The following is an 18,518-nucleotide window of genomic DNA, read 5'->3' as shown; positions in this document are numbered from 1 at the left end:
CTCAGCAATGACAAGAAATCCACCCCACATAATGCCTAGCTCATATATTGTTCTTAAAATAGCCAATTCTCATAGATAGAGGAATCATGATACACCCTGTGGGAAAACACAGCTTGGATTGTGCTTTAACTTTCTTGGAAGGAGCTGTGCAGAGGAGTGTGAGATGTGCAGTGCTTCACTAGGTATTTAGCCTTGGATGTGACAAGTAGGCAAATTTATGTCCAGTAGGGAGGACAGGCCCAACTCGCTGGCAGGAAGGAAGACATCGCTGGCTGTGCCTGCTTATCTTCACACCCAGGTGCCTAACGGCCTCGCTGGACATGACTTGTGAAGCGAAGGCTCTGTGGTCACAAGCTGTGCAGTAAATGCCTGGATCTAAGCCTGTATGACTGCACCTGGTGATCTGCATGTAAGGCGGGCCCTGGGAGTTAATGAAGCTTGAATTTACATACAGCAGGCACTGGGCATCTCCCTTACCTTTTTTCCTAATTAATAAACATTATTAGTTTGTTAAGAACCAATCAATACACTAGTTATGACTTAAATCCCGCCTGGTCAAAAGGTAATAAATTAGTTCTTGGATCCTTTGTTTGGTGAGAGAAGAGCCCCTCCTCTGGAACGGGCCAAGAGGCCTGGTCGAGAGGCAGAGACACCTCCTTGGGTAAATATTGTGCATCCCCAGGTGTATTGTGTATTGTATACTTTTTATTATTATTGCTAGCAATATTGACACCTATTAATAGTGCTATTGTAGTCAGTGCATTTCTCAAAGGCTATCTCAAAGCTCTTGTATCTGTCCCCTTAATGAATTACCTTACATCTATATCTAACTACTTTGTGTTTGCCACTTTTGCGAATCCGTTCTCACAGCAGCCTTCACCCAAGGGCAGGGGGACAGACAAACATTAAGTGGTCACACACATGAACACACTTACTTAATCCTTTAGTCATGAACCAGTCATTATGACGGGATGTAAGACTGCAGTGCAGCTGCCCCCAGCACCCCAGTACACGAGGGCTGTTGGATAGCAAGGGGGCTGTAGTCTGAAATCCTGCAGTTTCAACGGGAGAGTCCCCCTCCAGCACACATCTGTGTCTCACACACACACACTCTTCATGGCTTTTTTGCCTTCTCACAACACACCCAAGCCCAGCAGTTGCAGGAATTGATACATCATAATAACCAGCTATTTGACAGCCATTGTCTAATCTGTTCCAGCAGTATCAAGTTTATGAAGCTGTCTACTTGTATTGCATTTGCACCAAATAAAGCATTTTAACTGTCATAAACCAGCTAAATAAATTCCCCTTGTTCATACCTGCAAATAATTTTATTCATAACCTACAGAGTGTAAAACTATAATAACATTTTAAAGGTAATATTGGTGATCTTTTAATTGAATGCCAGAGCAAGGTATCAAATGTAGTCATAAAAGCTCCATCTTTCCTCAGACTGTGAGTCTTTGTTTTATTTAATTTTTTAAAAAAGACAAAGGCACGTGGCATCTTCCATAATCGGCTCCAGACTGCTTGAACAAGCTACTGCTATGGTCATCCTGCAATGTCTGCCAAAGGGGCAGGTGCTTATGAACAACAGGACCACAGCACCATAAGCAGCAGCAGGAAAACAAATTCCAGGTGGACATACCTGTTTTGTCTACAACACAGCTATGGAGAGCCAGCTGACATAAACTTTTTCTCCACCAGCACTCAGCACTCCCTCTCTTTCTATCCCTGTGTTACAGCAGGTACAGCAAGCCCAGTTTTCCTGAGTTCCTGCCCTGATGGCCAGTCCATAGGCCATGGCTGCCTGCCAAAATCAAATGCTGTCTGTGCTGCAGTGAAGCCTTTCATTTGTGAAGTATAAATACAAGCATTCTGGGCAATTCTGTCCTCTTCCTTCCCCAGTCTTTATTACAATTAACAAGAGCATTTGCAACTATTTGCCTGCAACAGCAGGGTGTCTGAGGCAGAACAATGCTGTTGGGGGAGGAATGCTGTGGGGCTCATTTTCTGCCCACTGGAAGTTTTTTCTTAAGCATAAACAGATTTCCAGTTAAAAGACCTTTTAGATCCAAACCCTGGCTATGCTGCCCTGCTGGGGCTCTTGCTCAGAAATCAGAAAGACTTACATGAATTGTGCATGGTTTTTTGGAAAAAATGGGCAGTGATTTGCTGCCAGTACTAATCACTCACCCACATTCACTTAGATGAAAGCATGTAGTAAAAAAATTGTAAATGAAAGTCTTTGTTCTCCTAGTAAAATATTTATTGTTTGGTTTTAGTAGTGAAAAGATAACGGAGCATTTTTTTTATGCCCCAGGGTGTAGACATATTTTCACATTCTCTAAAACAGTAAGAAAACAGCAGAGCTGCTGAAGACCTATCGGAGAAATATAAACATAAATAAATGAGCAAGACTTTACTTGACACAGAGGACTTTAGTTAGATAATCTCTATATACTCTAGCTTACCTTTCTTGCAGGCAGACAATAAATACACTTGCAGGCTTGCTTACTAAAACATACTTAAATTTTATGCAGATGACTTTGGGAAAAAAAGTCAAGATTATATTTTAAAATTATCAGTTAACAAAGGACAAGCATAAAAATTAAATTAAATCAGCACAGCTTGATTTAGTTTCTCCAGCTTTAAGTACTAGATGACTGAAGAAAATGCTTCTGATTTTTGGAAACTAGATCTGAGTAGATTTCTCTAAAGTTTAAGTACCACATCATATGGTTGTTTTGGTTTATTTCATTATTTTCTTAGGGTTCTTCTTTTTATAGAATGTAGGTAGACAATTTTGAAACAAAAATCTCTGCCTTTATTTTTAATACCAGTACTGCTATGTTTTGTTACAGGGACAAAAAGATTTTTAGGAAATGCTTATATACCCCACCCTCCTCCATCCCCATCCCTCCTTCAGGAAGTAAAAAAGAGAGCTGGAAACTAAGTTCTACCTGCTTAGCTCAAATTTATTTAAAATTTTCAAAATGGCATTTCACAAAGTGAAACCTCATACATTTCTCAATATAGAATAATAGAATTGTAAAGGTTGGAAAAGACCTTCAAGATCAGCAAGTCCAACCATTAGCCCTATACCCATGTGACCACTAAATCATCTCCCAAAACACTATTGTCTTTTTTAACACCTCCAGGGATGGTGCCTCCACCACCTCCCTGGGCAGCCTGTTCCAATGTCTCACCACTCTTTCAGTGAAGAAGTTTTTCCTAATACCCAATCTGAACCTCCCCTGGTGCAACTTGACCCCATTTCCTCTTGTCCTATCACTGGTCACTAGGAAGAAAAGGCCAACACCCACCTCACTACAACCTCCTTTCAGGTAGTTTTAGAGAGCAATGAGGTCTCCCCTCAGCCTCCTCTTCTCCAGGCTGAACAGCCCCAGCTCCCTCAGCCTCTCCTCCTAAGACCTGTTCTCCAGACCCCTAATTAGCCCAGTTGCCCTTCTCTGCACCCCCTCCAGCACCTCAATGTCCTTCCTATACTGAGGTGCCCAAAACTGCACTCAGTGCTCGAGGTGCAGCCTCACCAAGGCTCAGCACAGGAGGCAGAATCACCTCCCTGGTCCTGCTGGCCACACTATTCCTGATGCAGGCCAGGATGGTGTTGGCCTTCTTGCCCACCTAGGCACACTGCTGGCTCATCCCATTGATCAAGTCTGTCCAGATCCCTCTGCTGAGCCTCCCTGCCCTCAAGCAGATCGATGCTCCCACCCGACTTAGTGTCATCTGCAAACTTACTGGGAGTGCACTCGATCCCCTCATCCAAGTCATCAATGAAGATGTTGAACAGGAGCAGTGGGAACACCACCCGTGACCAGCTCCCAGCTGGATTTAACTCCATTCAACACAACTCTTTGCACCCAGCAGTCCAACCAGTTTTTATCCAGTAAAGCTGGAGTATGGCACATCCAAGCCATAATCAGCCAGCTTCTCTAGGAGAATGCAGTGGGAAACCTTGTCAAAGGCCTTGCTAAAGTCAAGATAGACAACATCCACAGCCCTTCCCTCCTCCAATAAGCAGGTCACCCTGTCATAGATGGAGATAAGGTTAGTCAAACAGGACCTGCCCTTCATGAACCCATGCTGACTGGGCCTGATCACCTGGGTGTTCTGCATGCACCACATAATGGTGCTCAGGATGATCTGCTCCATTAGCTTCCCCGATACTGAAGTTCTGGCATCTGTAAGAATAGAGAACTTTAACAATTTGTGGTTGCTGTGCCCAGGACAGCCTTCAACCATCACATCTCCTACCAGCCCTTCCCTGTTCACAAAGAGCAGGTCTAGCATGCCACCTTGCCTGGTTGGTTCACTCACAAGCTGTGCCAGGAAATTATCTTTGACACCTTCCAGGAACCTCCAGCTCTGTTCCCTCTATGCTGTGTTGTAATCCCAGCAGATATCTGAAGAGTTGAAGTCCTCCAAAAGAACAAGGTCAAATAACCACAAGATTTCACCCAGGTGTTATAGAACAGTTCATCCACCCCACTGCCCTGGCTAGGAGGTCTACAGCAGACTCCCACACCAATGCCAGCCTTGTTGGCCTTGCCCATAATCCTGATCCAAACACACTCAACCTTGTCATCACTATACTCAAGTTCTGAACATCTGTAACAATTCTAGTTGATATTCTAGAGGCACTAGGATAGAAGAGGATGAGTTCTTGTTGAAGACAATATGGGCAATAACCCAAGAAAGAATCAGAATAGTAAGATGAGTTAAAGGGCTGTGAGAAACCCATGAGGAGCCAGACATTTCAGTATGTCTCTCCAACAGGTCTGGAGAAACTGTTGGCACAGAATCTTCTTAGTTAACCTTTTGATGAAAACTAAGAAAAGGCAGAAATCTTGATGCTAAAGGGGGCAATTCAAGAAACAAAATGGACTTGGACCAAGACCACATGGATACAGTATCCAGGACTATGAAGAACTGAATGTGTTTATATGAAGGTTCATCATGCTGCTTAAAGAAAGAAATACTTAAGTGCAATGTGTGGAATGTCTCAAGGCAAGATGCATAAATAGTGGATCTGATAGTGGATCAGGTAACCTAACACTAGCACACGAAATTATTAGACTCAACATACTATTGTATCATACTGTATGGGATATTTTATTGATAAATCATCCCCCTGTTTATATTAGTTAAGACAAAATATAATTTTACACTCAAGATGTTCTCTGCAATTCTGCATTACAAACAGATTGTATCTTGTATCTAAAATATTCATACAGTTCACTAAAATGTTAAAAGCACTGTTCAGAACACAATCCATTCTACAGGTACCGAATCTTTCTTGACCGAGTCCAACATTTTAACTCTTTTTGAGATTTTTTAAGGCTCCTTCACAAAAAGAGGGCTTTCTAAGAGCAAGGTCTGTAATAGCCAGTGGCCCTCCAGTTAATTGAGGTGTACTTTCAACAGTTACTAAGCGACCAGATCCAATCTGAAAAACAAAGTAAATGCATTGCTTGACATTCATGTTAGCATTTAAAATGAGATGAGAGTTAAACCAAGAACTGTCTTTCAAAAATATTATTCAGCTGGTGGAGATGCATGCTGAGGTTTCCAAGGTCCATTCAAATTATCCTTTATACTAAATTCACAAATTGTTCCCATCAATAAAAAGGAAAAGACAGAGTGTTTTTTGAGCAGGTACCTTTATGTACTCTGCTCTTCTGCTTTCATGTCTGATCTTATGAATAGAGGAAAAGCAAATCAAGCCTTTATTACAACAAAAATGTATTGTGCAATGTTATTTCAATGTGTATATAATATCAGCCACAGGTTTTGTCATCAGTATTTCACTATACACTGATACTTCAAAGAAAAAAGAAGGGAACAGACCCTGTTTCTCTCAGAATGCAATTGCTTATCACTACTGCTCCTGGAAGACTCCAGGACTGAAAAGACATACACTTTCCAGTCTCATTACTACTCTTTATACTGAATAGGTTCGGTCTTTCAATAAAAATCTCCAAGTGACATCTCTGTCTTCTAATCATGACATACTAAAACAAACAACACAAGTTTTTTGAGTGCATTTTGATTACTTGACCTTGACTGGTTTGCATCAACTATCTTAGTTTAATTTAATCTCTCCTTACTAAGGGTGTTTGGCAGAAAGGAGGAAAGAAGACTGTTCCATGAAAAAAATGACAGCTGTGTCTTTTACTTGTAATTCTTCTATGGAAGGAATTTCACCTGATGTTGCTGATGCATTTCTTTTATTAATACACTTGTTCTGCCACAGAGACTAACCTTTTCTTGTTTTTGTTTACAGTTATTGACATATTGATTATAGAACCATGAAAATATTTTGTTAAATCCTCTGCCTCTAAAGAAATTGTCTTGGCTTGATGTCAAAGTTTTTAAGAGAAAATCTAACAACATATTTACCTCTACCAACAATTTCCTGAATACTCATGATTATATCTAAATTTTTTAGAAACTTTCTGCCAAATATTGCTGATTAATTCTCACTGATATATGTACATAGTTACATACTTTTTCCAGCCCACTTCATCTTGCATTCACAATGTGTTTCTCCATATCTTTCAGAACTTTAGGGCACAGATAATTTGATAAAAATCCTAGTCCAACATTTCAAGACCATCCCCTTGCTTCCTATTAAGCTCCTCCTTTCTTCATCACATCAAACATGAACTGCCTCTTTTCTTTTTCAGGATGCAGCCACCTTAGTTGTCATTACTCATTCATGCCAGAGAGCCCATGATAATACAATCTTTTGCTTTTGTACAAGTTTGAAAACAGCACCTCTTGGGTTTTTTTCCCCGTTTCTTTTTACATGTAAGAGTAACTTAGAAGCAACCAAGAGGCTGCCGCTCCCCCCAAAATCCTCCTTAGCTGTGATGCCTAAACAGAAATAATCCATCTAGCTCAAAAGGAGTTAGTGACTGGAATGGAGACTCCCACATCTTACCCCTCTTATCAAAACTCAACATCTAAATACGGTGTTACACCTGAACAAGTTCTTAACCATGGCTATTATTTGCCTACACTTTAATTAACTGAGAGAAATGAGAAAAAAAAATATTTTTCTGCAGATGCAACAAGTAGCTTATCTGCAGACAGTCAGGAACACATTTACTGATAAAGGACACCACTACTGATGTATTACAGATTGCACAGATTTACGCAACTATAAATGAAGGAGGTCTTGAACTCAGCAGGTTTTTCATGAAATGCCGTCCCACAAGAGGTATATGTCAAGCAGCATAGGGAACATCTTGCCCACACTTTTTATGAGTAATCTGCAGATCTGAATCTTGTTTTGACCAACTACCTGTTGTCTGAGGAAATGACAGAAGTGGAATTGTGCTTTGCAGAAGATCCAGATTATTTCTGACATATTGGAGCTTGTCAACATAAATATTATTAAAGACAGAGTAAGCAGCAGCAATATACAGTCAGAATAAACCCCAAACCACTTACACATTAATGAAAACAAAATAACATCATTGGGAATTACTTACTGTTGTATTGAGGCCTTTAATATCTGTAGAATGTGCTGTTCTGTTTTGAGTCTTTGATTTAGATCTGGTATCCTCTATTGATTTTTCCTGAAGCCTTTTTGCTTTCTAAAGATAGTTAGAAAAAAAGGCCAAACTGTTTTAATCAGAATGAAATGTATCATTTACACTTGACAGAAAATATACAGACAAAACAACAAAATAAATGAGGTGATAATTCTATTGGCTTTTAGTTATGAGTTTCGTCCCTTTGGCTTGTGACTCTGTTGTACTGGCGACCTGAAAACAGAATCAATGGACGTGGCTTCACAAAGGTGAGAAGAGAATAATCACTTGCTATGACCTGGGGACTATATTCTTTTTTCTGTAGCCATTTATGCTGTTAGACTTCATCACCACAAGAGTACACTGTTGCCTCATGTTGTCACCTCGTATATAGTACTCATCTACACCGCCAGGCAGTCCCCAAGTCGTGCTGACGTACAACAACACTAATACATCCCAGATACACAATATCACACTGTCTCTCCTGGACTTCATGAGCTTTTGGTGAGCCCATCCTTCCAGCTTGTCACAGTCCTTCTAAATAGCAACCCTACTTGCTTCCTCCAGTTCAGTGTCATGCATGAACATGATGAGGATGCATACTTATCCAATATCCAAGTCATTAATGAATATGTTAAATAGTATCAATCTTATAGTTAACTCTGAGGAGTATCACTCAAAACTGACTGCTAGTTAAACTTTAATCACTGACCACTCTACTTTGAGCCCATCAGTCCAGCCAGTTTTTCATCCAACTTGAAGTCCACCTCTACACAGTCCAGTCCATATCTCCCTATTTTGGCTACAAGGGTGCTACACAAGACTGTGCTGAAAACCTTGGTAAAATCAAGGGAAATAACATCCACCTTCCTCCTTCTCTAGAGCATATAATTTTACCACAAAAGGCAACCTTGTTAGCAAGACCTGATTTGTCCTTGTTAAATCCATGACAGCCATTACCAATCACCTTTTTATCCCTCATGTGCCTAAAACAGCTTCCCAGGGACTCAGTTAAAACTAAGGAGCCTGTGGTTCTCCAAATCCTTTTTCAGGCCCTTTTTCACTTTTGCATCTCCTTTGGGAAATGAAATTAAATTCAGATGCATTTCTTTTAAGTCTGATTTCATTCATTCTCTAACTTAATCTGATCACCTAGCCAGAACATTTTTCATGTTCTTTTGGAAAAGCACAAATACTGTTAAAAGAAACCCTTTAAATCATATTTCTCATCTTGGAAGATGTTTGTTTTACTAAAAAAAAAAGAAATTAAGTATTTGAAAAAATAAAGAAAAGTAAAAATGACCAGTCTTCTAATTTCAACAGTTTCGGGACAGATAGACATACATACATACACACACACCCCTCCCCAGTTGCAAGTGCATAAAACAATGTTGATCCCAAATTTGTGACTGTAATCAGAAGAGCAAAAGAGTAAAAATAGTGTAGCTTTGTCAATACACTTTACAGTTCAATCTTCTATGTCTGCATGGATATATCATTTACTATAATTTCTACTTGAATCCTCATAATTCCTTAAGAAGTGTGTTTGGAACTTCACAATTATTATAACTACACTGTGAATGTAACTTTTGCTCCATTATTCAGATTTCTCACCTTCAACGCCTCATAGTTTGATGTCCGAGTCAAGAAATTTTGCCAAGATTTATTTACCATTTCTCTCTGCTTATGGATAGCTTGGATCTGTAATACAAATGAAATTTACAAGATAAAACATAATCCTCTTCTCCTAAGTTTTTCTGAATTCTTTGCCTGTGCTGTTTGAATAGTACCGTCACCTATGCCCCTTTGGCTACCTTCACTCATCCTTCTCGCCTGAGGCTGGATGATGAAGCTGTAGTAATGTACTTGTCCTTTAAAAACTTCACTTAAAAAGTCTTACCTTCTCTGTGCAAACTGATCTTTCCCTCTTCCAACACAAATGTTGGAAAAGCCCCAGCTCTTTCAGGAATACTTTCTGTATATTCTCACTCTTAAGTGCTGAATAACAGAGATGGATCAGTTCTGATGACAAAAGTGCTGGTATCATAATGCATGACAATCCCTCAAAAACACTAGTGTGAGATTTTAGACAAGTGGACCAACTCATCTTACTTTTCAGAAGACAGAAGAGGATGAAAGAATAGATTAACAAAAATGCCAAATGTTTGTCTTATGACCCAAGCTGGAAAGCGGCTGTCCTGCTCACTCTCAGCATGAAGTGTTTACATATAGGGTTCTCAACATTATATAATTTAAATGTAAGTGGACAAAAAAGTTTACATGGGCTTTACTTGTTTAAATATTTCTTGTCTTACTTTTCTATATGCTTTTTCCTCTTCTTTGATTTCTTGGTGATGTTGACTTTCAAGCACTTCAGTCTGGAAAGCAGCAACCATTCTTCCAGTACCTTCCATTATCTCTGAAATAACTTCCAAGGCTTCCTCATCTGACAGTACAGGCCTGAATTCTTCTTTTAGCTCTGCACGTAGTTCACTCCAAACTTCTCCAACCTGTGTGTGATCATTTATCTCTTTTTTCATTTCCAATTGTCAAAATATTAGAGCAACAATCTCTTTCCTTATTTTTGTTTCACTCCTCAGAATTTTTATGCAAGGTTAGACTTCATTAAAGCTGTGCCAAATTAATTCGTTATAATCCTCCCTAAACCTTCCCAAGCCCAAGTGTGACTCCAGAGGAGAGTAACAGGAATGCTGGTAACTACAGAAACTCAGAAGAAATACAGATAGCTACAAGATAACACATTTCAGGAATGAAGTGTTGTGTCCTGCAGGCTGCTTCTTAAAATCTCAAATTTTACACATTATCAGAGCAAACTCCAACCTGAGACACAAACAGAAGCTGGAATTATCAAATAAAGATCTAGTCCTGCTAGTTCCTGAACACTTCAAGCTCTCACAGACTTTGTTCCTAAGAAGAAAATTGGCATAGACTGAAATGTCTTTTGATCAGGATGGCTCCAACAAAGCTTGCTTGTTTCCTATAGGCACATTCTTAACTTTTGACAGTATGGATAGATGGATACTGCATGTAGGGACAAAGATGGAAGCACATAAATACCTTTATCAGAATACGTATTTAATGCATTTTTTAATAGGAAACCATCCCCCCTAAACTGACCTTATTGCACAAAGAGGCAGTTCCTTCTCTCCAGCCCTTCTCTGATTTCTTTCTCCTATCCTGGCACATTCCTGTTTCCTGAGCTAGCAAACAGTTACAACTACTTTTTTTTCTGAATTATTTTTAAGTAGCATTGTTTTTTAGTCTTATTTTCTATGCAAAAATTTGTAGCAGTATGAGTCTGGTGAGTGTTGCTATGATGGAGGTAGGATTGTTTCTTTTGATGGTAAATACTGTCTTACACTCTGTGAAACTATAAGTGACTTGAGACACAGGTGACAGCTTTTGAAGAGTTGTTCATATCCTGAGATGTACTTGCTATTTTTGCAAACACAGATGCAGTAGTAATACTGTCTTCCACAATACTCACTTTAAAGTCAATATAATGCTGTATGACAGCAAGGGTGACAAAATCCTTAGCAGATAAGCCAGGTAAATTTCCAAAACCTAAAATAATTATCCTGAGATATCCTGAGATGTACTTGCTATTTTTGCAAACACAGATGCAGTAGTAATACTGTCTTCCACAATACTCACTTTAAAGTCAATATAATGCTGTATGACAGCGAGCGTGACAAAATCCTTAGCAGATAAGCCAGGTAAATTTCCAAAACCTAAAATAATATTAATCATGTCAGTATTAACAGCATGGTGAATTTATCTTAAAATACAACATTCTAAAAAAAGACACCAACTTGCTTGTCATATAATCTCATGCAAAACTTTTGTCACACATATACCAATCAGGCTCTTCTGAGCAGGGTTTTGATAATAAAAAATGGTTTCTCCATATTGAATTCACCCTGTATTAACACTTATTAGTGGCTCCAGTGACCTTCTAATCACAGGATAGTACTGCACTTGCTATGCTGTTGTGGTAAAGGTTTGATCTTCTGTTAAAGCAAACAGTTGAGTTCACAGGCCACAGTTTCTGAAGAAGCAATTTAGCACAAAACATACTTGTTTTTTTGTTGTTGGTTTTTTTTCTGTTTTGTTTGGGTTTTCTTCAAACTCTATAGAGACTCTATAGTCTATCAAATCTCATTCTAGACTTTATCACACCATCTGTGGGGTAACTGTGAATGCAGCATCTACCTATTAGAGTGTAATGACATCATGTTTTGAAGCTAAGAAACACCATAAAGACAGACCAATTAACGTTGGTTTTCTAGATTACCGTATTACAGGCTGTTATGGAGACTGACTACAACAAGAAGAAGATGCTGAGAAAATACTATAAAAATATTCCAATTTTTTTATTATCCACTTGCATGTGATTTCAGTACTTCACAGGAGACATTCCAATGTATTTAACTAACATAAGGGGTACGCGTGAATATAGGAGAAAGCTGAAACAAAATCTCGAGTGTTTTTGCTTTAACAAAGGATTTAGCTGAGATTCAACAATTAACATAACTAACACTATTAAACATTAGTAAGAACCTGGGTTACAACAGAGAAAGAACTAGCTCTAGTTTATTAGATAAATTAAGGATATTTTCAAACCAGTTGGTTCTCTGGGTTATCCAGGGAACTAGCTGAAGTGACCTCAGAAAAACTACTGATTATCTTTGAACCTGTGGAGGATGGATGTGAAAAATCAAACCTAATGCCTATTTTTAAAAGGGCAAAAGGAGAAGCCAGAGAATATTGGTTTAGTTCAGTTCATGAAAAAAAGGCTGAAACAAATAATAAAGCAAATAATGCTTATGCAGCTAAATGGTAACAGTGAAAACATTAATATCCAATGTGAACTAGTAAAAACGAAAACCTAGCTTTTCTTCATAGCCAGGTAAGAAATCTTATGGATCTGGAACAGTTTCAGTGTGCAAACAAGATAGAATTAGGAGGGACTGTAGCACTTAAAAATAATAGAATGCAAATTAATCTTGCCTATCTGAAAAATTATCTAAAGCCACATAATTTAATTAAATAAGTAACAACAAAAAAATTAAATGTAGGAATAATCACCTGTACAAATCTAAGATAGCAGATGACTGTTTTTATGGTGACTTTATTGATTGACAGTGAACAAGTTATATTTAATGACAAATGAGAAACAAGTCATTTGACTTGTCTTACCTAGCTTGTACAATAAATAATAAAGTTTTGCCCGTATGTTTTCTGAAACTTCCACAATGGCAAAGCTGGGACAGCTGGCAGGTATGGGGATGACCTCTTGTTGTTTCTGGAAGCTGGTAGCAATAGGTCTCTTTATGTCTAATAATTTCAAAACACAAAACAGGAGTTGAAGAATGAAGAGGCAGTATCTTCCCAAAGCCATTAAAAGTAGAGCAAATTGTGTCTACGTAATGAAGTATGACGATCTTTAGCAGGCAACTCTGGACATATTATTTTCTGTAATGCCTCTGCCAAAAGAAGACAATTTCATCCTATTTTATGTAAATCATTTGGATAGTTTGTCCAGGAATTTTAACATCATTTAGGCCAGAAAATGTTAATTAGCATGACTAAAGATTTGTGAGAACATAGAATAGCACTCTCCTTCTTTTTACAATATAAAATAAAAACGAATGCCATTTATGGAAGAAATGTAACAGTTTAACTGTCCAGCATCAGAAAAGCTGTTCTAGTCATCGTTCTGTTCATTACCTAGTTCATTCCCACCTGATGCAGAAAATGCTATCTAGTGGTCAGACTCTACATGAAATAGAAAGTATTTTGACTTTGCTAAGAACTACAGCATAAAACTATAAATATTATAATTTACTTTCATCGGGACTCAGACTGCAAAAGCAAATGCTGTCTTTGTTTTAATTTATTCAGTGGAACTGCTCAGTTTCACATGCTTCATAAAACTTACCAACAATCCTTCCATATTGATCCCGTTTGACTCCTAGCTCCAACTCCTCCTGTCTCCATAACTGTACTAGAAGGTTAGCTGCTGTTTGATCTTTCTCCCCTCGCCAGGTACTGATGTGCAAAGTGGTTTTAGGATTGTCACAAAATTCAATCAAGATTCCAAGAATTATATTGTACAGGTTCTTTTGCTTTAACTTGGTGGAGGCAAAAGGGAAAACATGTTTTAAACTGTTCACAATACACTAATGTCTACCTTCCAAAACATGAGAGAAATCATGTAATGTGTAATCAAGAAACTACGAACTTTTCATCAAACTATTTGTGCCAAACTGATGTATGAAGTGCAAACCTTTCAAGTTTCTGAAATGTTGCCAGGCCAAGTTCTATAAATCCAGAAACACAAGGGGAATGGGTGTGGGATTGTGCAAGGTGCACATACCTCTGTGCAGATTTACAAAATAGATTTTGCTTGCATGCTTCCAGGCTCACATGCTGGAGAATGTGTAACTACCAAGATTTTTTTTGGTGAGAAACAGACTCCAAAGGCAGTGTCTGAGCACTACTACAAAGCACCTGTTCTATTTCATAGTCAGACCTCTTAGCAGAATATGAGAGTAGGGAAGATTGTTCAGCCAGGGCACCAGAGGCTGGCAGCACAGTTGGGAAGAACAAGGAGGGAATAAAAAAAGGAAGGTGCATGCTCATTTTGTGAGAGGTGAAATTCCTATGTCCAAGATGCACACAAGTGGCTATACATACAAAACACATTTACAAAATAACTTTAAACAACAAAACTTTTAAAGCACTGAAGTGTGTAAAAACTTGGCTCTTGCTAATTTCAAGATGAAGAACTGAGGTGCTTTTCTAAACAGAGTTGTTATGCAAAATAAGAGCATAGTTTGATATACTTTTAGAAAATTAAAAACTCCCTCTGTCAAATATTTATTTTTAGAAAAGATACATGGAAAATCCATCCAATAATTTCTGAGCAGATATCTTGGTTTGTGATTACCTTCCTGTCCCAGGGAAATACAAACACTCTTTTTTGTTAGCATTATAATAGTCTTAGGATATTCTGTAGAAAAAATACTGCAGTTTTTCATGTTTTACTACTTTTTCATCTGTTAACAACAGTAATAAAAATACCTACTGCCAACAAATCCAGAAGGAGAAAAATCCCCTGTTTTTCAAGAAAATAATCCTCTGCAATGTAACATCCAATGACACAGGACCTTAAACAGAAATAATTTTACTGTGCAAAAACATTTTAATGCTTTAGAGAATTCCACAAGCATCTCATCTGTTTTACTGAATTGCATAAATATAATTGGTATGCAATATGCTTCGTACCTTCAGGGAGTAGAAAAATCATATTTCAATTGCCTTTTCATATACACTGTCTAACTAAATATACATTACTTAATTGCTCTTTCTTCTCTTGCAGGTGGCACGCCTGCCTTGTAGCACCCCAATAAATTTGGCAGGTTCACAATGAATTGGATTAGAATTAGAACTTTGAACTAAAACTAACTCAGTAAAAGAGACTAAAATTTAGCTACATCATGTCCCTGATTTGGTTTATTGCAGGACTGCGTGAATATTTCTGCTAGCAGAATCAAGGGGCTGAGACAAGCAAGACTGTTTTTTTTGGCAAGTGTTTGCTTCTGCCAGCTTAAAATTATAATGAAACTGGCATTCCAGATGCTATTGCTCCCCTCTCGTATTTCCTCACTTACGGTCATTAACACAGAAACTGAAAGGATCTCCTGCATCACTGAGTCTTTTCTTCCAGACAAACGTATCATTTGGTTTTCCATGTATTTATCTACATCTCCATTAAAACATATTAGCTTTTGGTTATCCTCCTATGTATCAGCATAGATCTACAGCTTCTCTGTGTCTTTTATATATTTTACCTCTGCCATGCTTTCTAGTTGACACTTTAACTTCTACCACTATTGAGTGGAAGGTAAAATTGTGTTACTTTTCAAAACCAAACCTTTACTTTAAGGCAACTTCTAGCAATTAAATGTTTCTTACTGACTGTATTGAGCTATGTAAAACAAAGGATAGTAGACATTTCCTCTCACAGAAAAACCTAAGTTGACTTAAAAAAAGCATAACTATGTGACTGAACTTCCTTGGTATTATGTGGACAGTGTGAAGCTGTTCTTCATAGCAATCCTTCAAAAATTTCTAGCCCAATATAGCCAGTTTGCAAACATACCTTCTTGTGCTTACACAGGTTTTAACTAATATTGGTCTTGCCTCCTGCTTACATCTCTGAAGTTATTTACAGACTCTAACCATAAACCTCTCTTACAAAGCCTTAGGTAACTGCACGTCAGGTCACGCGGTGTGGGGAGTTAGGTTGTCATACTGAACTCCTATTTAGAAGAGAATACATGCAGAATATTTATTTTGTGTTATTTTTACTTACTAAAATTGTATGAAGGATTTTTACACATTTTAAATAGAAGAATGCCCTATATGTGCAAAGAAAGGCCACCATATTGCAGACCTAAAAAACAAGACCTGCCATTTTTTAAGAGTTGCTGCCATTAAAATACTTCTTTACTAACCACAAGCAGTCAAGTGCACCGAAGAGGAGATGAAGGTGGCCTAGTCCACTATGAAACTTCTTTGGATCCATCTGAATGAATGGGATGAGTATATCTACTCCTTCATAGCTGAAGAGTTCCTGAGGAAATGTTAATTAATGCAATATGTTTCTTCAATATTTACCAAATAGCTACAAGAAAATATAAAGGAAACTGGAAAAATGTAAATGTTTATATTGTAATAAATTTGGCCTGCTAGTTAAGAGCAGGGTATATTCCTGATGATATAAATAAGAAAAAGATTTTTCAAGTTTTCCAATCTGTTAATCCTGTTCATTATCACATTTTCATACATATGCATTGTTAATTATGTAAATTAGCATTAAAATAGGTGAGGCACCTGCTAGTGCATTTTTGAGAGATTTTGTATTTTAACTGTCACTGTCACAGAAACCAGTTATCAGCCCTGACTTGTTAGGGTTGAACTACAATTGATATCTGCTTTTGAATGAAAAAAACCACAATATCATTTAAATTAAAATATACCATGTTTTGATGTTTTCTGCACAGTAGGAGGTAGAAAGATACATACCTTCCTGTGGAGATCATTTTCACAGAGAACAGACAAAACAAAAAATATGTCAGCTTGGATTTCCAGTAGAATGGCATCTTCTCTCTCTTTGCATTTGTCTGCTGCATACTTAAGGACATCTATAAATAAAATATTTTATATGTGAACGACCTACACACAAGACTCTTCTATTACAGCTGCTGATTTTTTTAAAAAGTATCAAATTTACACCGAGGGATTTTTAAAGGAATCTACTAATGCTATTCACTTTAATCTCCTTTATGTTCTAACAGCTTACAGAAGTGCAACACTGATGCTGTAGGTTTATGGACCTTTCTAGCAGCTTGCACTGACCTTCCTTGTTCAGATTCTGTGCTGCCCTTGTCTTGTGCCAGTGCAATTAATTCAGAGAACTGATCTGAATTAAGAAACTCTTAGAAAAAGGCAATGAACTTACTGATTTGCTTTACTGTACAGCCTCTCAAACATTTCGACTGACAGTGGAAATGTGGGAAAGACATAAAATACTTCCACTGCTGAGAAAATCAGCCTTGAACAATGATGTTCAGACACATAAAGTTACTTGAATCTCATGTGTAAGGCATAGTGATCATTTTGCTTTCACTCAAATCTGTTAGTTACCACAGAGTTTTCACTGGAGTTCTACTTTTAACTGAGGACAAAATCCTTCATTTCTAGGCTTTCTATTACAACATACTCTTTGAATTCCAGAGGATCTTACTTATTTTTTTTCTGTCACTATGACTCTTTCGGAGCACTGGGAACTTTTTATTATGGTATTAAAAGAACTTAAAATAGTATGTATTTGAACTTAAAACCAAATTTAAGAGGCATGTGTTACTGAACAAGACTATGCTCTAAAGAGCAGGAGTAGTGCTTAAGCAGCTTATTCTGCTTTTATTCTACATAATGTTATTAATATAAAAGTACATTGGTACTATTTTTTTTCTAAAGAGGAGCTGTGGAAAGTGACACCATAATAGACTTAGATAGAACATGGCCCATGGCTGGAGTTCCTAGTGGCTCTCAGTTAAAATAAGATGTAACAAATGCAGTATAATAAAGGGAGAAAGGGCAGCTTTCACTCTGAAATTAAACAATTAAGCTTTTACAGTTGTCTGTTTTGCTTAATCCCTTCAATTATGTGCATTTAAGTGTAATGGAATTAAAAAATCAAATAAATTACATCCATCTTGGATTAACTGTTGTAGGTTTTTCAGTTTTTCAGCAGAGTACCATGCTAAAACCACAGGACACGAAAAAGCATAAACATTCTTAGTGTCAACAGAATGTACTACAATACAAATTGTTCTTTACCCAGTAGCTGGCCAATTGCTCCCTGGTCACACAAATTAACGTTCACAGCATTGTCGTAAAGGGACACAACAGATCTCAGGACTCTCAGGCTGTAGCGCATTTGTGCAACTTTGTTGCCACGACCACCTGTCCCATGGAAACTGTTTCCTTGACCAAAGAAAGGATCTGTGAAGTAATCACAGTATTTTTTTTAGGCAGACAATATATGTGCAGAATAATAATGAGCTCAGGAAAAAAAACAACTGCAACTTATCAGTATAAGTAAGCTAAAACCAAAAATCCTTCCATCTTGTTTAAAACCATCTAGTAAAAAGCCAACTTGTGTGGGCTATACTTCTGACATTCATATGAAAGGTATGGTTTTGGTGAACATTTTAAATAATTACCTTTTTTTTTTTACCTTACTATGTTATTAACAGTCTCCAAAACTCAAATTATCTTCTCTAGCATCATATGTAATATTATCCTTTTAATCTCCATTAGATCCAAATGAAAAATTATTTCCAGGAAAACTTACCAGTT

At 37.6% G+C, this 18,518-nt stretch overlaps 1 protein-coding gene across 1 annotated transcript in view; it reads right to left on the bottom strand.

The window, feature by feature from the left end:
* Window positions 1-5,341: 5,341 nt before the first annotated feature.
* The window catches only part of CFAP69 (cilia and flagella associated protein 69), a 28,351-nt gene continuing 15,174 nt past the window's right edge, over window positions 5,342-18,518 (bottom strand). Inside the window, exons 14-24 of the mRNA XM_010001584.1 lie at window positions 17,997-18,161; window positions 16,680-16,798; window positions 16,109-16,227; window positions 14,677-14,758; window positions 13,528-13,720; window positions 12,786-12,923; window positions 11,241-11,317; window positions 9,881-10,075; window positions 9,180-9,266; window positions 7,524-7,628; window positions 5,342-5,473 (exon numbers count right to left, since the gene is read on the bottom strand). Of these exons, the coding sequence (XP_009999886.1) occupies window positions 5,342-5,473; window positions 7,524-7,628; window positions 9,180-9,266; window positions 9,881-10,075; window positions 11,241-11,317; window positions 12,786-12,923; window positions 13,528-13,720; window positions 14,677-14,758; window positions 16,109-16,227; window positions 16,680-16,798; window positions 17,997-18,161 (1,412 nt within the window). The remainder of the gene's footprint in view (window positions 5,474-7,523; window positions 7,629-9,179; window positions 9,267-9,880; window positions 10,076-11,240; window positions 11,318-12,785; window positions 12,924-13,527; window positions 13,721-14,676; window positions 14,759-16,108; window positions 16,228-16,679; window positions 16,799-17,996; window positions 18,162-18,518) is intronic.

Source organism: Chaetura pelagica, unplaced genomic scaffold (genome assembly GCF_000747805.2).
Source record: "Chaetura pelagica isolate M959 unplaced genomic scaffold, ChaPel_1.0 scaffold127, whole genome shotgun sequence".
Lineage (NCBI taxonomy): Eukaryota > Metazoa > Chordata > Aves > Apodiformes > Apodidae > Chaetura > Chaetura pelagica.
Note: the sequence above shows the minus strand (reverse complement) of the source record. Positions and strands in the feature narration are given on the sequence as shown.